Here is a 20,243-nt window from a genome sequence, read left to right on the forward strand (position 1 = left end):
GCTAATCAAGGCTAACTAGGCGTATAAACAAGCAATGACGCAACATGATGTAATCAAAGTTTCACCAGACAGATCAAAGACCCCGGGGAAAACTCCCATTTAAGAAGGACGGGATTGCTCGTCGTACCTTTAAGGGCCCATTAACCGATCTTTTCGAGCCGTTGCTAAGGAAGATTTATTCTCATATAACCTCATCATTTTGTTTAGTTCAGAGTTATTTCACGTGTTTTAACTTTTTCATGATCAGTAACACCAGTGATGACGTCATCAGGCCACGTCCATGGTCATGTGACTAATATTGAAAAAACGCAAAGGCTCCCAGGCAAATTACTTTATCGGGATTTTTTTCATTGATTTAATATTTTAATTTAAATCCTCATTACGCTATGCATAGATTTTGTTTCATTTTTAAAAGGTCAGATTTTGAGAGAATTTCAAAATATTAAAAAAATCGTAATTTTCTGAAAAAAGCATGATTTTGAAAAAAGAACGCATAGCTATCTTTCCAACGTTGGCTTCAATCGAAATCCGTCGAAAAAGGCTGGATTTAATGAAAAACCGCGTTTCCTTTAGCATTTAAAGAAACCGGAAGTGCGCCCGATATATATCGGAAAAACCCTATCAGCGCGTGAGCAATTTACACTACCAGCGCACTTCGGTAAGATCAAACAAAGCCACGAGGAGTTAGTTTTTCTCTTTCCTTGTACTTTTTTTACTTTGCACTTTGCGAAACACAAAGAAAAACATCTAAAATGTAAGCGAATTTACAAGTTATTGAGTCGTTTTTATTTTCCGCGCTCAGGCTGACGTAAGTAACCGGAAGTGAAATTTCACCTCCTTAGCAACGCACGCGAGCGCGCGCATAAATCGGTTAATGGGCCCTTAAGGGGTTGAAAACGCGGTTGTGGTACCTCTTAGGGAGTTCAGCCTCAAAGATTCACAGCGGGAGCTTTTGCATTACCTTTTAGGGTATTAAGCCGAAACAAACATGACATACCCTAATTCGTTGTTTTATAATTGGTACCTCTTAGGGGTGAAAAACATTTCAGGCCACGCCCTCAAGATAGGATCTTGGTACGTCGTAGGGGTTCTTTTCAAAACTTCCGACGGACACCCCCGCCCCTTATATATATGGGATTCCTCCTCGGGCAAAGACCATCAAAGAAGAGACGTTCAGTCGATATTAACTGGATTTCCGTATTACGGGAGGACACACATTAAACCATGATCGAGAATACGTGTTTTATCGATACCGACACAGACTAAGGTATAGTATATAATTTCCAAGTATCCGAAACATGATGCAACACGGTTTTTCTTGAAAACAAGGTTGCGTATTTGGAATTTGAATCCGTGGAACACATGATTATCAGAAACATTTTTTGCTAGTCTGCCACATCGCAACCCACCTTACATACTGCTGGAATGCCTGAAATTTGAATTGACCAATCAGGACTCAGCAGGCGGGAAAAACTGAACTGTCTTAGCGTCAAAAGGCATTAGGACTGGGCATCTTTTCTCACTGGAGACGACATTAAATATCATGCACGAAAATGGATTTACAACTCCAAAAACCATATTAGTTTACAAAAACTGAAAAAAATTACAGACTTTGAGTCTCCAAACTTTTAACTGGGCGGCGAAAACGCGAGCTTAGGGCGACTCGATGGTCGTATATTTTGACAAATGGGCTCCTGATCTTGAACAAAAATACTATTCTTAGTCAGATTAAACCCAAAATTCTCGAGCTAAGTATTAGAAGAGGCCAATGCAACATTGGCATTGTCTATATTTTTGTTAGCTGCAAAGAAAAAGACATTATCTTCGGGTTTCGTTCGGTCTCGTGACTCCCACTCGTACTGCGGGCGCAGCCACCGTGTGACCCACCGATGGATCGAGAGACTGGGCTTTAGTGAAATATCTGTAATGGCGGCCTTCGTGTGATTCGTTGTCGAAGCTGGTTTTTAAGGTAAGAGCGTCTATAAAAATGCCTTTTTATGTCGAAGTAAGCTAAAGAATACAGTACACGGCAAGATTTCCGTATAACCCCATACATTTATTATGCATACACAGTTCTTTGTTTAACTAAACAATAGCGAAAACAATAGCGCTCCTTTGAGACTTATCTGATTTGAATAACTCTAAATTTTACCATTTTTTTGCTAAGTGTTGCATACTTTTAGATTTTGATTTTTTTTCGAATTTTCTATCTAAAATACGCAAAAACGGAACGATTTTTTTGGAGACTTAGAATAATCTTTCGAGTTTTAGGTCTAAATTACGGAAAACCGAAACGAAATATCAAAATTTTGCACTAGGGTTGGTAACGTTACCTGACAAATAGGGGCGTCTGACATATAGGGGCGCTATATCAAAATACCAAAAGTTTATCATTACCTCTGCATGGTTAATGTTTCACACTACCAATAAATGGTTTGTGTTAAAATGACAGCTTTTGACTTCTAATCAGTAGCGACTATTAGAGGCAGGAAAAGACTAATAATAAATCGGTTCGCTGAGCTGAGGTTCGAAGAATGGAGGTGTCAAGAAATCTACATTCACTAGATCCATAAATTTTCTACGTTTCAGTATGAATAATGCGGAGCATTTTTCAGGATTTCGTAATTCTTAAGAGATCTATAAATGGCTGAAGTCTACTACATGTATTGCGACTCAAGTTCAGTAAACTTTAATTTGAATGGGACGATCTGTTTGTGAAATTGTTACAGAATTGATCCAAACAACTTAAGCCACGCGCGGATCTGGGCTATTAGGTTTTGGTGAATTCATCAATGCTTCATGTTTTCAAAATTGATTAATTTATCGCGTAGTCTCTTTCGCAGCCGTTATTGCAAAGGAATCTGCATCGTATCTATGACGGGAAAAATACAATACTGATCGTTTTCAATGTCACGCAACAAAAAAAAATACAACACCATACAGTACTAGTGGATAAAGTCAAGAAATAGATAAAGAAGATCATTATTTTTCTTAGTGTTAGGTCTTTGCGTTCTCCCAGACTTAAGACATTCGTAGAAATGTTTCGCACGAAATTACGGAGCTCACAGTTTGGAAACGCCGTGTTGGATTACTTTCGTGGTCAACCAATATGGCGGCCGGAAATATTACGCAGCTTATTTTCGCTATCTATGCTATTGATTATCTGTATTGAAAAAACGAGCATTTACGATTAAGCACTTTTCCTAATGCTCTAACTTCTAAAAAGGCTAAATAACTTGAGTTAGATACATATTTTTCGCCAAACGCGATCGCAACTCCGTGTCACGTTCCACTTGCATCAAAAATACGCTGGTTGAAGTGTAAACAGATTTAAATTAACCGTCTCTTATGCCTGGCTCTCAAGTTTTGTTTTACGTACACGTATTTAGAGAGGTAAGATTGGACATATATGGGCACATGACATATAGGGGCATCTGACAAATAGGGGCGTCTGACATATAGGGGCATCTGACAAATAGGGGCATCTGACATATAGGGGCATCTCCCAAATAGGGGCAGCTGACATCTAAGGGCGTCTGACAAATAGGGGCGTCTTACAAATAGGTGCATCTGACATATAGGGGCACATGACATATAGGGGCATTTGACAAATAGGGGCTTCTGACATATAGGGGCACATGACATATAAGGGTATCTGACATCTAGGGGCATCTGACAAATAGGGGCGTCCGACATATAAGGTCGTCTGACAAATAAGGGCTTCTTACAAATAGGTGCATCTGACATATAGGGGCACATGACATATAAGGGCATCTGACATATAGGGGCATCTGACAAATAGGGGCGTCTGACATATAGGGGCATCTGATATATAGGGGCGTCTGACAAATAGGGACGTCTGACATATAGGGGCATCTGACATATAGGGGCGCATGACATATAAGGGCATCTGACATATAGGGGCATCTGACAATTAGGGGCATCTGACAAATAGGGGCGTCTGACAAATAGGGGCTTCTTACAAATAGTTGCATGTGACATATAGAGGCACATGACTCACAGGGGAATCGTACAAATAGGGGCATCTGACATATAGGGGCACATGACATATAAGGGCATCTAACGTATAGTGCCATCTGACATATAGGTGCATCTGACATATATGGGCACATGACATATAGGGGCATTTGACAAATAGGGGCGTCTGACATATATGGGCACATGACATATAGGTGCATCTGACATATAGGGGCATCTGACAAATAGGGGCGTCTGACATATGAAGGCGTCTGACAAATAGGGGAGTCTTACAAATAGGTGCATCTGACATATAGGGGCACATGCCATATAGGGGCATCTGACAAATAGGGGCCTCTGACATATAGGGAGATCTAACAAATAGGGCCATCCGACATATAGGGGCGTCTGACATTTAGGGGCATCTGACATATAGGGGCATCTGACATATGGGGGCACATGACATATAAGGGCATCTGACATATAGGGGCATCTGACAATTAGGGGCATCTGACAAATAGGGGCGTCTGACATATCAGGGCGTCTGACATACATGGGCACATGACATATGGGGACATCTGACATATAGGGGCATCTGACAAATAAGGGCACCTGACATATAGGACTGAGAGATATTGGCGATGTTGGTTTTTAAGAGTTTATCGGACATCATAGTTTTTTCCTACAAATGTATTCTGTTGTCATTCATTATCTTTTGAAAGTGGTCACTCTCGTAAGCGGACAGTTCTAGTTACTACCGCCGTCACAAAACCCTTATTGAACACCCATACAAACTCTGTATTGAGTAATTCCCGCCAACGGAAGCTTTATGTGAAAATTCTCTCATTTCTATCTCGCGCGCCTTCCAGCAACTGTACTTAGCTCATGCTCACCCATATTACATTTGAAACTGAGACAATTTCTGATCTTTAACTTTGTGTGAAAAAGTTTCTCATTTCAATCATTCGCCCTCTCTAAACTGTACTTAGCTTGTTTTTCCCATCGAAACGGGGCCCGTTTACGTTGGGAAGACAATTACGGTTTTTTTATTTTGTGTGAACTAGTCTCTCATTTCAATCATTCGCCCTGTAAATAATCTACTTAGCTAACGCTTCCCCATGCAAACGGGGCCCATTTACATTTGAAAGATAATTAAGGATTTTTTACTTTTTGTGCGTCACATTTCAATCAAACGCCCTATATAAGCTGTACTTAGCTAGTGCTCCCCGTGAAAACGGGGCCCATTTTCTTCTTAAAGACAAGTACCGTACGGCTTTTTTACTTTGTGTTAAAAAGTCCCTCATTTCCATCATTTGCCCTCTATAAACTGTACTTAGCTAGTTTTTCCTATCCAAAACGGGGTCCATTTACATTTGAAAGACAAGTACGGATTTTTTTTCTTTTTGTGAAGAAGTCGCTCATTTCAATCATTCACCATCTACATTTTGTACTTTGTTAGTGCTCCCCCATGAAAACGGGGCCCATTTTCATTTGAAAAACAACTACGGATGTTTGACTTTGTGTGAAAAAGTCTCTCATTTCAATCATTCGCCCTCTATAAACTGTACTTAGCTAGTTTTTCCCATCAAGACGGGGCCCATTTACATTTGAAAGACAACAACGTATTTTTGACTTTGTGTGAAAAAATCTCTCATTTCAATCATTCGCCCTCTATAAAATGTACTTAGCTAGTTTTTCCCATCGAAAAGGGGCCCATTTACATTTGAAAGACAACAACGGATTGTTGACTTTGTGTGAAAAAGTCCCTCATTTCAATCATTCACCCTCTATGAACTGTACTTAGCTACTTTTTTCCATCACAGCGGGGCCCATTTATATCTGATAGACAACTACGGATTTTTGACTTTGTGTGAAGAAGTCGCTCATTTCAATAATTCGCCCTCTATATACTGTACTTAGCTAGCGCTCCAACATCAAATCGGGATCCATTTTTATTTGGAAGACAATTACGGATTTTTTACTTTATGTTAAACAGTCTCTCAGTTCAATCTTTCGCCCTTTGTCTACTATACTTAGCTATCGCTTGAAAACGGGCCATATTTTCATTTTAATGAGAACTACGGATTTTTTTACTTTTTGTAAAGAAGTCGCTCATTCCAATCATTCGCCCTCTATATGCTGTACTTAGCTAGCGCTCCCAAGTCAAATCGGAGCTCATTATCATTTTTAAAACAAGTACTGATTTTTTAGTTTGTGTGAAAAAATATCTCATTTTAATCATTCGCCCTCTCCATAATGTACTTACCCGGCGGTCCCACATCAAATCGGGGTCCATTTTCATTTGGAAGACAATTGCGGATTTTTGTACTTTGTGTGAAAAAGTCTCGCATTTTAATCATTCGCCCTCTACATGCTATACTTAGCTAGCGCTTCTCCATGAAAACGCGCCCTATTTTCATTTGAAAGACAGTTACGTATTTTTTCACTTTTTGTCACGAGGTCGCTCATTTCAATCATTCGCCCTATATATACTGTACGTACTTAGCGCTCCCACATCAAATCGGGGCCCACTTTCATTTCGAAGACAAGTACTGATTTGTGACTTTGTGTAAAAAGATCTCTCCGTTCCATCATTCGCCCTCTCCATAATGTACTTACTCGGCTTTCCCACATCAAATCGGGGTCCACTTTCATTTGGAAGATAATTACGGCTTTTTTACTTTGTGTTAAAGAGTCTCTCCTTTCAATCTTTCGCCTTCTATGAACTGTAGTTAGCTAGTGTTCGCCATCGAAACGGGGCCCGTTTACATTTCAAAGACAAGTACTGATTTGTGACTTTGTGTAAAAAGATCTCTCCGTTCCATTATTCGCCCTCTCCATAATGTACTTACTCGGCTTTCCCACATCAAATCGGGGTCCACTTTCATTTGGAAGATAATTACGGCTTTTTTACTTTGTGTTAAAGAGTCTCTCCTTTCAATCTTTCGCCTTCTATGAACTGTAGTTAGCTAGTGTTCGCCATCGAAACGGGGCCCGTTTACATTTCAAAGACAAGTACGGATTTGTTACTTTGTGTGAAAAAGTCTCTCATTTTAATCATTTGCCCAATCCATAAAGTACTTACCCGGCGTTCCCACATCAAATCGGGGTACATTTCCATTTGGAAGACAATTTCGTTTTTTTACCTTGTGGGAAAAAGTCTCTCAGTTCAATCTTTAGCCCTTTTATATACTGTACTTAGCTAGCGCTCCTTCATGAAAACGGGGCCATTTACATTTGAAAGACAAGTACGGATCTTTTTATCTTTTTGTGAAAAAGTCGCTCATTTTAATCATTCGCCCTCTCTATAATGTACTTACACGGCGTTCACACATCAAATCGGGGTCCACTTTCATTTGCAAGACAATTACGGATTTTTTACTTTGTGTCCAAAAAGTCTCTCATTTCAATCTTGCGTCCTCTATATGTTATACTTAGCTAGGACTGATCTTTGACTTTGTGTGAAAAAATCTCTCATTTTAATCATTTGCCCTCTACATAATGTACTTATTTCGCGCTGCCAAATCAAATCGGGGTCTATTTCCATTTGGAAGACAATTGCGGACTTTTTTACTTTGGGTTGAAAAGTCTCTCATTTCAACTCTACATAATGTACTTAGCTAGCGCTCCCCCATCAAATCGGGGCCCATTTTATTGGAAAGACAAGTACTGATCCTTAGTTGTGTGAGAAAGGCTCTCATTTGAAGCCTTCGACCTCTATACACTGTACTTAGTTAGGGTTACTCCATGAAAACGGGGCCCATTTTCAATTGAAAGACAAGTACGGATATTTTACTTTGTGTGAAAAGGTCTGTCATTTCAAAGGGAAACAAAGGGAAATGCTGGAATTGTGGCCGAAAGGGCCACCGCTTTTATCAGTGCCGAGCCAACAGAACTCGGCCAAAAAAGTTGAAGCACATAAAGGCCAAACCACAGCCATAACCACAGCCACAACCACAGCCACAACCTGGAATCACCATTACGTTTAATGTCCAGACTGTAAACTTCAAACAATAAGATAATGGTAACGATCATAACAATAAAAAGCATTTTTTCAAATTCTACGAAACAAAAAAAACGGCCATTTTCGTGTTTGTCCTGTCTATTGTTTGAAGTTTACACTTTGCACGTTAGAATGAAATTTGATTTTTAATATTTACCGTACCTATTAATTATATAATATTTCATTAACTTAGTTAGGCAGTTAGAAATGAATATTTCGTGTTGGCTTCAAAGTAATTAAAGAAATTGTTTAAAGAAGCCATATAATTTATGTAGAGACAAGTTAAACTGAATTAACACTTACTGAAGTAAATGGGGGTTTTAGAAAACAATATTTGTAATGAAATCAAGTTAAAAAGAAAAATAGTGGCTGATTGTCTTTTTCGAGCACAATAGGTAACATTTTCAAAGGAATTTTACAAGCGATAAGATAGTTTTCATTGATCTTAATTACAACATCGTAAAAGGTACTTAGAACCAAATCCGATGGCGCAAAAATTGAAATACTGCTGGCATGTGACCCATTGCTGCGAACGCCAAAACTTCTTTATTGTCTTAGAAATACGATGTATATGTATTTACTTGATACACAATACTTGCTGCTGGACATAAGTGTAAACAGATCCAATGTTCATTTGTTGTGAACATCATAAGTCAATTATGTGGTGACTGACTTCACAAGTAGTTGATGTCTTTTTGCAGCTGACAAAAATAAGGCAAGTTGTCACCCCTGAAATCCCCACAGCATTTCATCTTCTGTAATTGGTTCGTTCGTTGTTGTGTTCAATCATTCTTGGACTTATGGTATAACCAAGAAATTACTACTTTACTAAGTTTGGCGGAGAGGAGGCCAATTTGGCGTTCATTCTTTATTTGTAATGCACTGCAAATTGATGCAGGCGGTTTCCTGATTTTGAAATTTACATAATAAATGAGTAATCGTACGAAAGCGGCTGGGATCAAGGATTTAATCCACTGTTGATTTACACTGGTAGTGTAAATACTTAATACTTGTTAGTGCACTCTGATTTATACGAATACATATACTATATTGCATGGTGAGAAGAACCATTTGAAGTTTGTAACATTTGTGATCCACGCCGATTACGATGATCCCTTCTATGGAACATAAATCAACTATCAATGGAATTCCCTGCTTTTATTGCTGTATAGTTTAATAGTGATCAGAGCTATATTTAAAACAGCTGTAATAGATGCAAAAAGTTGCAAAAAGACCTGCCTTGGAATGGCAACAGCTCACATTTATACAGAGAATTTCGGATGTGCTATTGACCCTTAAATCCGGTGCCCCTATATGTCAAACGCCCCTATATGTCAGATGCCCCCATCTGTCAGATAGCCCTATATGTCAGAAACCCCTATATGTCCGAAGCCCCTACATGTTATATGCCCCTATTTGTCAGAAACTCCTATATGTCAGACGCCCCTATTTGTCGGATTCCCTTTATTTGTCATATGCCCCTATATGTCAGACGTCCATATATGTCGGACTCCCCAAATATGTCGGATTCCCCTATTTGTCAGATGCCCCTATATGTGAGATGCCCCTATTTGTCAGATGCCCCTATTTGTCAGATGCCCCTATATGTCAGATGCCCCTATATGTCAGACGCCCCTATTTGTCAGACGCCCCTATAGCTGGTTTTCACACGACGTCACTAAAATTCGAACTACAAAACTATTGATCTCCCTGAGATTTTACTTTAATGATGTATAAGAGCAGCTAAAAAGTAATATTCACACAAAGTTTTGCTCCGAATGGGCTCTTGGTTTTGTGATACAATACGCTTGAATTTCTAAGCTTTTACGTGACGCGGCATTTACATGACGGCCTAGAGAGCTGTCAGCATAATTAAAAAAGTGGCTTATTTCGGGGAACTTGGCTATCTGAATAGTTCATGTCTTAGGAAAAGTATTATTTTAATGTTTTCGAGTTATTCCAGGGATAAATTCACGCTTTTGTAGCAAAACTCAGTGACAGATTTTTCTGTTGGTTTCCGGCCGCCATGCTGGTGCCCATACGGATGGGCATCAGCATGGCGTCTCCATACAAATCTCTATAAATTTCGGTAAAACATTTCTCCACGTATCGCGCATAAGAAAAATTGCTTTGACCAGAATTTTGGCGAGAGTCTTTGCATATTTACCTTCTTTCATTTTCCAGATTCTGGACTGTATCTATTGAACGGTTTTGATTTTTATTTTCATCTATTTTGAATGGCGTGACACTGAAAACCAGCAATTTGTCAGATGCCCCTATTTGTAAGACGCCCCTATTTGTCAGATGCCCCTATTTGTCAGATGCCCCTATTTGTAAGACGCCCCTATTTGTCAGATGCCCCTATTTGTCAGATGCCCCTATATGTCAGATACCCCTATTTGTCAGATGCCCCTATTTGTCAGACGCCCCTATATGTCAGACGCCCCTATTTGTCAGACGCCCCTATTTGTCAGATGCACCTATTTGTCAGATGCCCCTATATGTCGGACGCCCCTATTTGTCAGATGCCCCTATTTGTCAGACGCCCTTACATGTCAGATGCCCCTTTTTGTCAGATGCCCCTATATGTCAGACGCCCCTATATGTCAGATGCCCCTATTTGTCAGATGCCCCTATATATCAGATGCCCCTATTTGTCAGACGCCCCTATATGTCAGACGCCCCTATTTGTCAGATGCCCCTATATGTCAGATGCCCCTATATGTCAGATGCACCTATTTGTCATATGCCCTTATATGTCGGAGTATACAAGAGAAATGCCAAAACATTAATATATGCTGTTTGCCGTAAATGGGAATTATTAACGCCTCGAATCTTACCTCTCTAAATACGTGTACGTAGACAAAACTTGAGAGCCAGGCATAAGAGACGGTAAATTTATATCTGTTTACAATTCAAACAGAGTATTTTGATGGCAGTGGAGCGTGACATGGAGCTACGATCGCGTTTGTAGAAAAATATATAACTATCTCAAGTTTTTTAGCCTTTTTAGAAGTTGGAGCATTAGGAAATGTGCTTAAATCCAAATGCTCGTTTGCTCAATACAGATAATCGATCGCCTAGATATCCAAAGTAAGTTCCAGATGTTTAAAATATTTCCGGCCGTCATATTTAGTTGACCACGAAGGTAATCCAACACGGCGTTTCCGTACTGTGGGCTCCATAAAGTTCTGTGAAAAATTTATACGAATGTCTTAAGTTTAGGAAAACGCAAAGACCTAACCGTACGAAAAATAATGATCTTCTGTACCTATTTCTTGACTTTATCCACTAGTACTGTATGGTGTTGTATTTATTTTCTTATTGCGTGACATTGAAAACTATGTATTGTATTTTTCCCGTGATAGATACGATGTAGATTCCTTCGCAACAACGGCTGCGAAAGAGACTACGCGATAGATTGATCAGTTTTGAAAACATGAAGCATTCATGAATTTGCCAAAACGCGTGGCTTAAGTTGTTTGTAACAATTCTGTGACAATTTCAGGAACAGATCGCCCCATTCAAATTAAAGTTTACTGAACTTGAGTCGCAATACATGTAGGAGGAGACTTCGGCCATTTATGACTCTCTTAAGAATTATGAAATCCTGAAAAATATTCCGAATTTAGAAAGTTTAGGACTTAACAAATACTGACAAAGAAAGCATTCGTTGTAGTGGATCTAGATGGATCTTTCTTCAGTGGATCTAATTGGATCTTTCTCGACACCTCCATTCTTCGAACCTCAACTCAGCGAACCAATTCATTATTAGTCTTTTCCTTCCCGTAGAAGTCAAAAGCTGTCGTTTTAACACTTTTTTATAAGTCCAAAGCTGTCATTTTAAACCTTTTATTACTAGTGTGACACATTAACCATGCAGAGGTAATGATAAACTTTTGGTATTTTGATATAGCGCCCCTATATGTCAGACGCCCCTATTTGTCAGGTAACGTTACCAACCCCGTTCAAATTTTGGGCGCATTTACCGTATTTTTAAACTGAGCGCAGGCTTAAAACTGTTTCAAATAATAGCGATTTAGACCTATTCGCTAGTTTAAAAAAGCTTAAAAATACTGTTTTAGGCCTAAGCAAAACCGGCTGCTTGCGGTTAGCTATAATCTGTTGCGCGGGTTAGCGACTATTATACTAATTTTGTAAATGTAAACAAAGTGAAATAAAATTCTAGCTTACCTGTCGCGTCTCTCCGCGTTTTTTTGCCCTCGATTTCCTTCCTCAAATTCAGACCCATGCGATGGAGCTGTGTATTTTGTTTCTTTCCTCCATGAAGTGGCGATCAGATCACAAACAGTGCATACAGTGGTACGAGGAACAATTTAAGCACCTTTGCGCAATTCGTATAAGTCGGCGATATGCTTGATAATGTTTCCAAAAGGATCATCTCCGTAGTGCTGACACCACAACCATTCCTGTAGATAGCTTTCGAAGAGATCTTTGCATGTTCCTGTACGAGGCATGCTTCGTTTGACTCCCCACCATGTATTTTTAATGCGCTGGGTGTGCGCACTTGTGTCTGGGTCTACAAAGTTTAGGCTGTGGTTGACTGTGAGAAGCAATTGGGAGACAGAAAGAAATCATCCCCCCCTCCTTTTATTCACCAGGGACCCACACATGCGATGCACGTTTTCGTGCAGCATGCAACATGCGTTAAACACATGAATAAGTAAATTGTAATGTTAAGTTTTTGGAATCCGAATGAGTCAATTAAAATAAAAATTATTTTTGGAGGGGTAATTCTCAACTGAACCTCGTAGTGTAGTGGTGTAGAAGAGAGACTGGTAAGTGAGTGGTGTGCGAAAGGTAAGTGGCTCGAGGCTTGATGAGGTACAAGAAAAAAAGGAAAAAATCTGTAACAAGCCTGGGTAATATGGAGAAGAAAAAGGGGGAAGAATGGAGCTAGGGGAAGAAAAGAATTGGTGAAAAGACAATGCGCGATAGCGTGCCACAGCGTGCAATCAAATCCTCTTTTATTCACACAGTAAGTAGTAATTATCAATGTATATATTCAATACCTTAGGGAGTTGCTATTGTCTTCAAAAACAGTAGAGCGCATACATAATTAATAATTCTGCATACATAATAAATGTATGGGGTTATACGGAAATCTTTCCCAGTACACTACAAGTAGTTGTGTTTTATAATAAATTATACCAGAATGTATGTGCTGTACAAAGGTGGACCCAGGGTCCCTGTATTTTCTTGATTCAACGGACTAAAACTAGCAATTCTATTCTCTTTCGCTCTGCTAAGCCATATAGAAAACATTTCTATTCTAAGTAGAGACAAACATACAACAAATAGTAGAGGGAGCCGCCAGCAATCAAATTTATTAACAAGAAACTGAGACACGCTGAATACGTACAGGTTACCAGCCAGTGAATATAAGCTTAACGTAAACATGGTAGACATTATTTTACACAATGATAATAAGCTTAATTATAATAAGGGAAAATAATGTCAAGTAAACTGGTCGTTGTCAAGTGATGACAAGCAGTTCACAAGCAGTTAGTTATGAAGGTCTGATTTTCTCAAATAAGGAGAATAATACAAATACGATTGCCTTTAGTAATCATTCAATGCATTTATCAAAGGTTTATAAATGGTTTTAGCCACTTTTATTTTTCCTTTGGTACATTCAACTTAACAAGTACCACTACACAGAGGATTAAATTTGGTTTATGCAAGTGTCATGTAAACAACTTAAATAATTCAAAACTTCACCTTTGCCAAGTTGCTAGAATAGTTAAGTGGGATGCCAATGACATGTAGACGGGCTTAAATTGTCCGTAAATGTAACAAGGTGACATAATTTTACCCCCTTGAGGGAAGTAATGGTAAATGGAGACTAGATTCTTGTATTTAAAATTAGTGAACAGTGCTGAACATGTGGGGATGCAAAGACTAGAAAATAGTTTAAACAACTCTAATAATGTGTTTGAACAATAAAAATCCTGGATGATTTTCCTGTTCAACCTATTTACTAATAAGAAAACCAAAGTCTCCACATATTATATTTAACAGTGGAGCAGGGGCTGCCAAGCAGAGCCCCATACTCATATAGGAAAGAAAAGTAACCCCATGAATTGATTTTCTCATGGTTATCATGGCTAGTGGTGTTGTTCGTAGGTGTGTACGCATGACAACGATGATGATGGCAGCAGAGTTGTGTAAGATGGTGGTTATATTCCAGCTAATAGGTTGTCAGAAACATGCTGCCTTGGTTTACAGCATCTTAATGTTTAATATTGCACATCCATGTTATGGTAAATGGACACCTGTCAAAACAAGGTATCCGCTGACCAGTATCATGTGACCATATCACACACTCAAGTTTAGAGCTCATTGACGTCAATTGTTTTTTTAAGTTGACTGCTGACCAAGTGCTGGATTTCAATTGGATCATGGGCTTATGCCAGGTTGGGTTGTTTGGAAGCTGGTTGGCGCTAACCCAGGATTAAAAGTTAACCGAAATTATAAATTTTTCTTGTGTACAAATGTTTTTAACTGCTTTTGCTTCGTGTATGTTGAGATTATTCAACCTCAAAACAGAAGGCCAAACAATACACAGAAAACCTCACCGCAGAGTTGCAAAACTCAAATCAAAATTTTCGCTTATCCTGGGTTAGCTTAATCAGGCTTTGAACAACCCAGCCCAGGAACTCTGCCTTTAGGTTTGGCTAAATCTCTATATTATATTTATATGTGGAGACAAATTTGGGGCAAGGAGAGACTTAAATTTATAAATCCCAAGGTGATATTTTCTTGTGGCCAGTTGACAGAAATCTTAACTTGCATGGTTGATCGATTGAACTGGAACCCATCTGCCTTGAGATAATTATGAGGATGTACATCATCATCATCATCATCATCATCATCATCATCATCATCATCATCATCATCATCATCATCATCATCATCATCATCATCATCATCATCATCATCATCATTCTTCTAATACCTCGCGGGGGGGGGGGGGGGGGGGTGTGAGGCCGCACACCAACTCATCCCACTTCGCATGGTCTTTCACCACATTTTTGAACTGCACCCATGAGGGAAAGCCAAGTCTCCCCCATTCTCTCTCAATCGTTTGACGCCAGGTTGTCTTGGGTCTACCTCTTCTTCTTCTACCCTCAGGGCTCCATGTTAAAGACACCTTAGCATTGTTGATATTCGCAAGCCTTAGAACATGGCAGTAACCATACCCAGCACCTATCTGTAATCATGTCCGAAACAGGCATCATCCCAGCTTTTTTAATATAGATCTTTGTTCATAATCTATTCTGGCCAAAAGATTTGAAAAATTTTCCTTAAGCACCCTCTCTGTAATCCAACCGGCAGGCATCATGTTCAGTTGTGTTCCATGTTTCTGCACCATATACTAGAAGAGGTAGGTAGATAAAGTCTGCATACAAGCCAAGTGGCTCATCAGGCCAGAGCTTATCCTGGTTTCAGTAGCATGAAGTGACTAGGAGTATTTCTACTCCCCCCGGGATGGGATGCTAGTCCATCGCAGGGTTACCCCCCAGCATTAAATTTGCCAGTACCCATTTATACATCTGGGTGGAGCGAGGCACCATGAGTGTGAAGTGTCTTGCCCAGGAACACAACACAATGACCCAGGCCAGGGCTCAAATCTGGACCGTTCGATTCGCTCCGGAGTTGAGTGCACTGACCATGAGGCCACCGCGTCTACCACTATATGGTAAGACAGCTAGGACATTACTCTTGAAGATTTTAAGTTTGGTCTTTTAGCACTAAACTGTTGAATTCCACACTGGTTTGAGCTTTACAAAGGCACTTTATTGAGGGATAGTCTCCTGCTGATACCTGTCTCTGCCCCACTGGATCCTCCCATCTCAGAACAAAGGTAGACAAATTTGTCCACAGGACTGCACATAAGAACATCCAATAAGCCATATACATGTATGGAGATGCTTGATCATGAAGCGTTGGGAATCCTTCACTCACTTTCAAAAAGTGGAATTTATTTATACTTTAAAGGGAAAACCATTCAGTAAATTACAGTTAGATCGATTACTGTAACTGAGAGGGTTTTTCGCGGCCATTTTTTTTTCTCGCAGTTTTCTTTCGCGTCGCGTACGACGGACTAAGCGAAAGAGGGACTACTCGTAGTCTAGTAACTGATTCACTCTAGCACTTATCCTAAAAGAATTTCCCAGATGTAGATTGTTCTTCCAGTCTCGTCGCAGTCAGTGAATGCTGTGATAATGAAGTTTTCTGGTTTGCAACACTCGCTCCGAATAAAACATCTGAAGAACATGAAAACAATATAACTCACATGAAAGAAAGAACAGAGCACGAATAATTTATTTGAAAATAAAATTAGGACCATTTGTCGCGTGGCCGCGCTGTGAACACGAATTGCAAACCGAGTTCCCACCACCCTGCCCGATAACTAGCAAACTTGATATGATATTTTCTTTGTCATTTTGTTAGGAATACGGCACAAACATCTATCTTGACAGCACAGTTGACATGACTCCTTAAAAAAGAATCAAATCCAACATCCGGGTTCGCGACGGAAGAAACCCATGGTTTTCGACAAAACGCGGGATAATTTTTAAGCCAATCATAACCTGCTTCGACGGATATGGCAACCAAGATACCGGAGAAGGCGCACGCATGCAAGCATTGCGGACAGTACTTTAACCAGTTATCAGCTTACAAGGAGCATGAACGAATTCACACAGGAGAGAAGCCGTATACATGTAGGCATTGTAAAAAGGGCTTTGGTCGCTCATCAGATTGCAAGAGACATGAACGAACTCACACAGGAGAGATGCCGTATACATGCAAGCATTGCAATAAGTGCTTTAGCCAATTAGGAAACTGCAAACAACATGAGAGAACTCACACAGGAGAGAAGCCATATCCATGCAAGCACTGTAATAAGTTCTTTAGCACATTAGAACATTGTAAAAGACATGAACGAACTCACACAGGAGTAAAGCCGTATTCATGCAAGCATTGTAAAAAGTGCTTTAGCCAGTTAGCAAATTGTCAGATACATGAACGAACTCACACAGGAGAGAAGCCGTATACATGTAATCATTGTAATAAAAGCTTCAGCTCCTCATCATATTGCAAGCGACATGAACGAATTCACACAGGAGTGAGACCACATTTTTGCAAGTATTGTGGAAAGAGCTTTAGTCTTTCAGCAAATTGCAAGGAACATGAACGAATTCATACAGGAGAGAAGCCGCATATATGCAAACATTGTAATAAGGGCTTTAACAAGTCATCCCATTGCAAGCAACATGAACGAACTCACACAGGAGAGAAGCCGTATACATGCAAGCATTGTGATAAATGCTTTAACAAGTCATCAAATTGTAGGCGACATGAACGAACTCATACAGGAACGAAGCTATACACATGCAACTATTGTAATAAGGGCTTTGGCTGCTCATCAGGTTGCAAGCGACATGAACGAACTCACACAGGAGAGAAGCCGTATACATGCAAACTGTGTAAAAAGTGCTTTAGCCAATTGGCACATTATAAGCAACATGAACGAACTCACTCGGGGGAGAAGCCGTACACATGCAAGCATTGTAAAAGGGGCTTTGGCCGCTCATCAGATTGCAAGCGACATGAACGAACTCACACGGGGGAGAAGCCGTACACATGCAAGCATTGCAGAAAGGGCTTTGGTCGCTCATCACATTGGAAGCAGCATGAACGAACTCACACAGGAGAGAAGCCGTATACATGCAAACATTGTGATAAATGCTTTAGGGACCCAACAGCTTGCAAGGAGCATGAACGAACTCACACAGGAGAGAAGCCGTATACATGCAGGCATTGTAATCAGGGCTTTAGCAAGTGGTCACATTGGAAGCAACATGAACGAGCGCACACGGGAGAGAAGCCGTATACATGCAAACATTGTGATAAATGCTTTAGCGACCCATCAGCTTGCAAGCAGCATGAACGAACTCACACAGGGGAGAAACCGTATGCATGCAAATACTGTAATAAGTGCTTTAACAAGTCATCAAATTGTAGGCGACACGAAAAAACTCACACAGGAGAAAAGCAGTATACATGCAAGCATTGTAACCAAGACTTTGGCCGCTTATCAGATTGCAAGCGACATGAAGAAATACACGCAAGAGACAATCAGCATGATCAGCGCTTTCAACTAAGACACGTTCCGGAGCCAGCTGCAACTCACAGTGGCAAAACGTCTGAAATGTTGTTTGGTTTGAGTGAAGAAAGTACAAGCGAAGTTGAAAGCTTTACCTGTTGGGTTTATCAGGAGGAGTTTACCTACGAGACTCTCGCCTCCGGAGAGGCTCAAGGGTTGTTTTTCGGGTAGGGAAAATCTTCTAGGCGATGTGAGTGCAGGCACGGGATTGCGTGAAAGCACTCACCTCGCGCAGCGGATTTCTAAAACGAACGTTCGAACCTTTGCGGCGGAGGTATGTACCGTTCAACATGGCAGTACGGATTAAAGGTGATTTCCAGTTCGTACTGCGCAGTCTCGGCACCCTAATATTTTAAACAATATAATGGCTCACTCGATGAAATGCGAATCGACGTTATTCGTTACGAACCACATACCTTATCTTTGAGGCCTTTCAAATTCTTTTCCAACAGCTTCATTGATTTTTACAGCTGCGAAGTTGTTTCGTCAAGTGATATAAGACAGAACGCAGCATAAAGCTTCTCCTGCTTTGCATCCATAATGGCGGTTGTTTTGAAACTTTGAATTCACTTCATGTAAATAGGTGCGACTGAAATGTTTACATGTTGTGATGTCTTACATGAAACAAGACAAAAAACGCAAACAAACTCCAGAATGCGCATTACGTACTGGAAATCATCTTTAACATATGAAATAAAAACGACGCTTTCTTTTACGCTATTCTAAGGTATAAATCTCGCATTTAATTTCCCGGTTGTCCTTGTTTTTTGTTTTTCTTTACAGTGTGTATGGTATTTAAAGTATAATGGAGTCCTTGAAGGTTACGGTGACAAATAGTTTTTTAAAGCGTGAAAAATACGTCAGTCATATTACCGGAGATGAGGTTGCTTGGAAATTTTGATATAGTAACTAGGAACAAAAAATAAATCCAGGTGAAGCAGTCTCGTATGTTTCAGTAAAACCCGGTTAATAAGGGCACCAAAGCTACACGCCGAAGTGTCGATATTATCCGGGTGTCCGTATTAAGGGAGATCACAAAATAAACGTCAAAAATACATGTTTATTGATGCCGACAGCACAGACCGCAGCATTCAAACTCCAAGTATCTAAACGATGTGCAATCTCTTACCTGTGTCTTGAATTAATTCACACTGAAGAAGCCTTTCGTTCATTCAAATCTGTAAATGCCCGCCTAAAAATTAAAATAAAGTTTCTCCTGAATCAATTCACGATCAAGGACTCTTTTAGTTTTGCAGACTGGGCCAAGGCGTATAACCATAACAATGAAATTATGTGCTCGTTTGACGTTAGTTCATTGTTTACAAACGTTCCACTTGATGAGACAATACAAATTTGTCTTGACAAATGGTATGCCCTCCCCGATCCACCAACACTGTCCCGCTCAGTCTTGAAAGTTCTACTGGAGTTTGCCACAAAGAAGAGTCATTTCATATTTGATGGCCAATACTATGACCAAATTGATAGTGTGGCTATGGGGTCTCCTTCAGGTCCTGTTTTGGCCAATATCTTTATGCACCATTTTGAAGAGAAATGGGTTCTTAACAACAACGCTCGCCCTTCTATTTGGTTTCGGTACGTTGACGATACCTTCACCTTGTTTGACAGTAAAAACACAGCAACTCAGTTTCTACACTACCTCAATAACTGTCACGCAAATATCAAATTTACCGTTGAATTTGAAGAGAACAGTACAATCCCTTTCCTGGACATTCTCATCAAACGCCACAGTCATTCTTTCTCAACATCTTTTTTCCGAAAGAAGACCTTTATCGGCCTGTACACAAAATGGGACGCCTTCACACCTAGGAAATACAAAGTAAACCTCATCCGAACTCTCACTTTTGGTTATTTCCGCATCCGTTCGTCACCTTCTCTTTTGCGCTCTTGTCTCAGTGAATGAACTGAGGAAGTTATTGTTACAAAACAATAACTAAGTTCGGCACTGTCTCACTTCACTCAAACTGGAGCAGCTTACGACGAAAATGCTGAAACAAAATTCCAACAGACATGAACGTATTGATTTGTGGGCCAAAAGCATCAAACATT

General features: G+C 40.0%; 1 protein-coding gene across 1 annotated transcript; it reads left to right on the plus strand.

Moving 5' to 3' along the window:
• Nucleotides 1-1,904: 1,904 nt before the first annotated feature.
• On the plus strand, nucleotides 1,905-19,401 carry LOC110057721 (uncharacterized). Its single transcript, XM_020764306.2, has 2 exons — nucleotides 1,905-1,969; nucleotides 16,460-19,401. Exon 2 carries the CDS (start codon nucleotides 16,614-16,616, stop codon nucleotides 18,345-18,347), a length of 1,734 nt encoding a protein of 577 aa, XP_020619965.2. The 5' UTR covers nucleotides 1,905-1,969; nucleotides 16,460-16,613; the 3' UTR covers nucleotides 18,348-19,401.
• Nucleotides 19,402-20,243: the final 842 nt, after the last annotated feature.

This window comes from Orbicella faveolata, unplaced genomic scaffold (assembly GCF_042242905.1).
Source record: "Orbicella faveolata isolate gen_17 unplaced genomic scaffold, um_ofav_v1 contig_35, whole genome shotgun sequence".
Taxonomy (NCBI): Eukaryota; Metazoa; Cnidaria; class Anthozoa; order Scleractinia; family Merulinidae; genus Orbicella; species Orbicella faveolata.

What these genes read in the sequence shown, in the direction of transcription:
- LOC110057721 (XM_020764306.2), top strand. Translation starts at nt 16,614, where the DNA reads ATGGCAACCAAGATACCGGAGAAGGCGCACGCATGCAAGCATTGCGGA.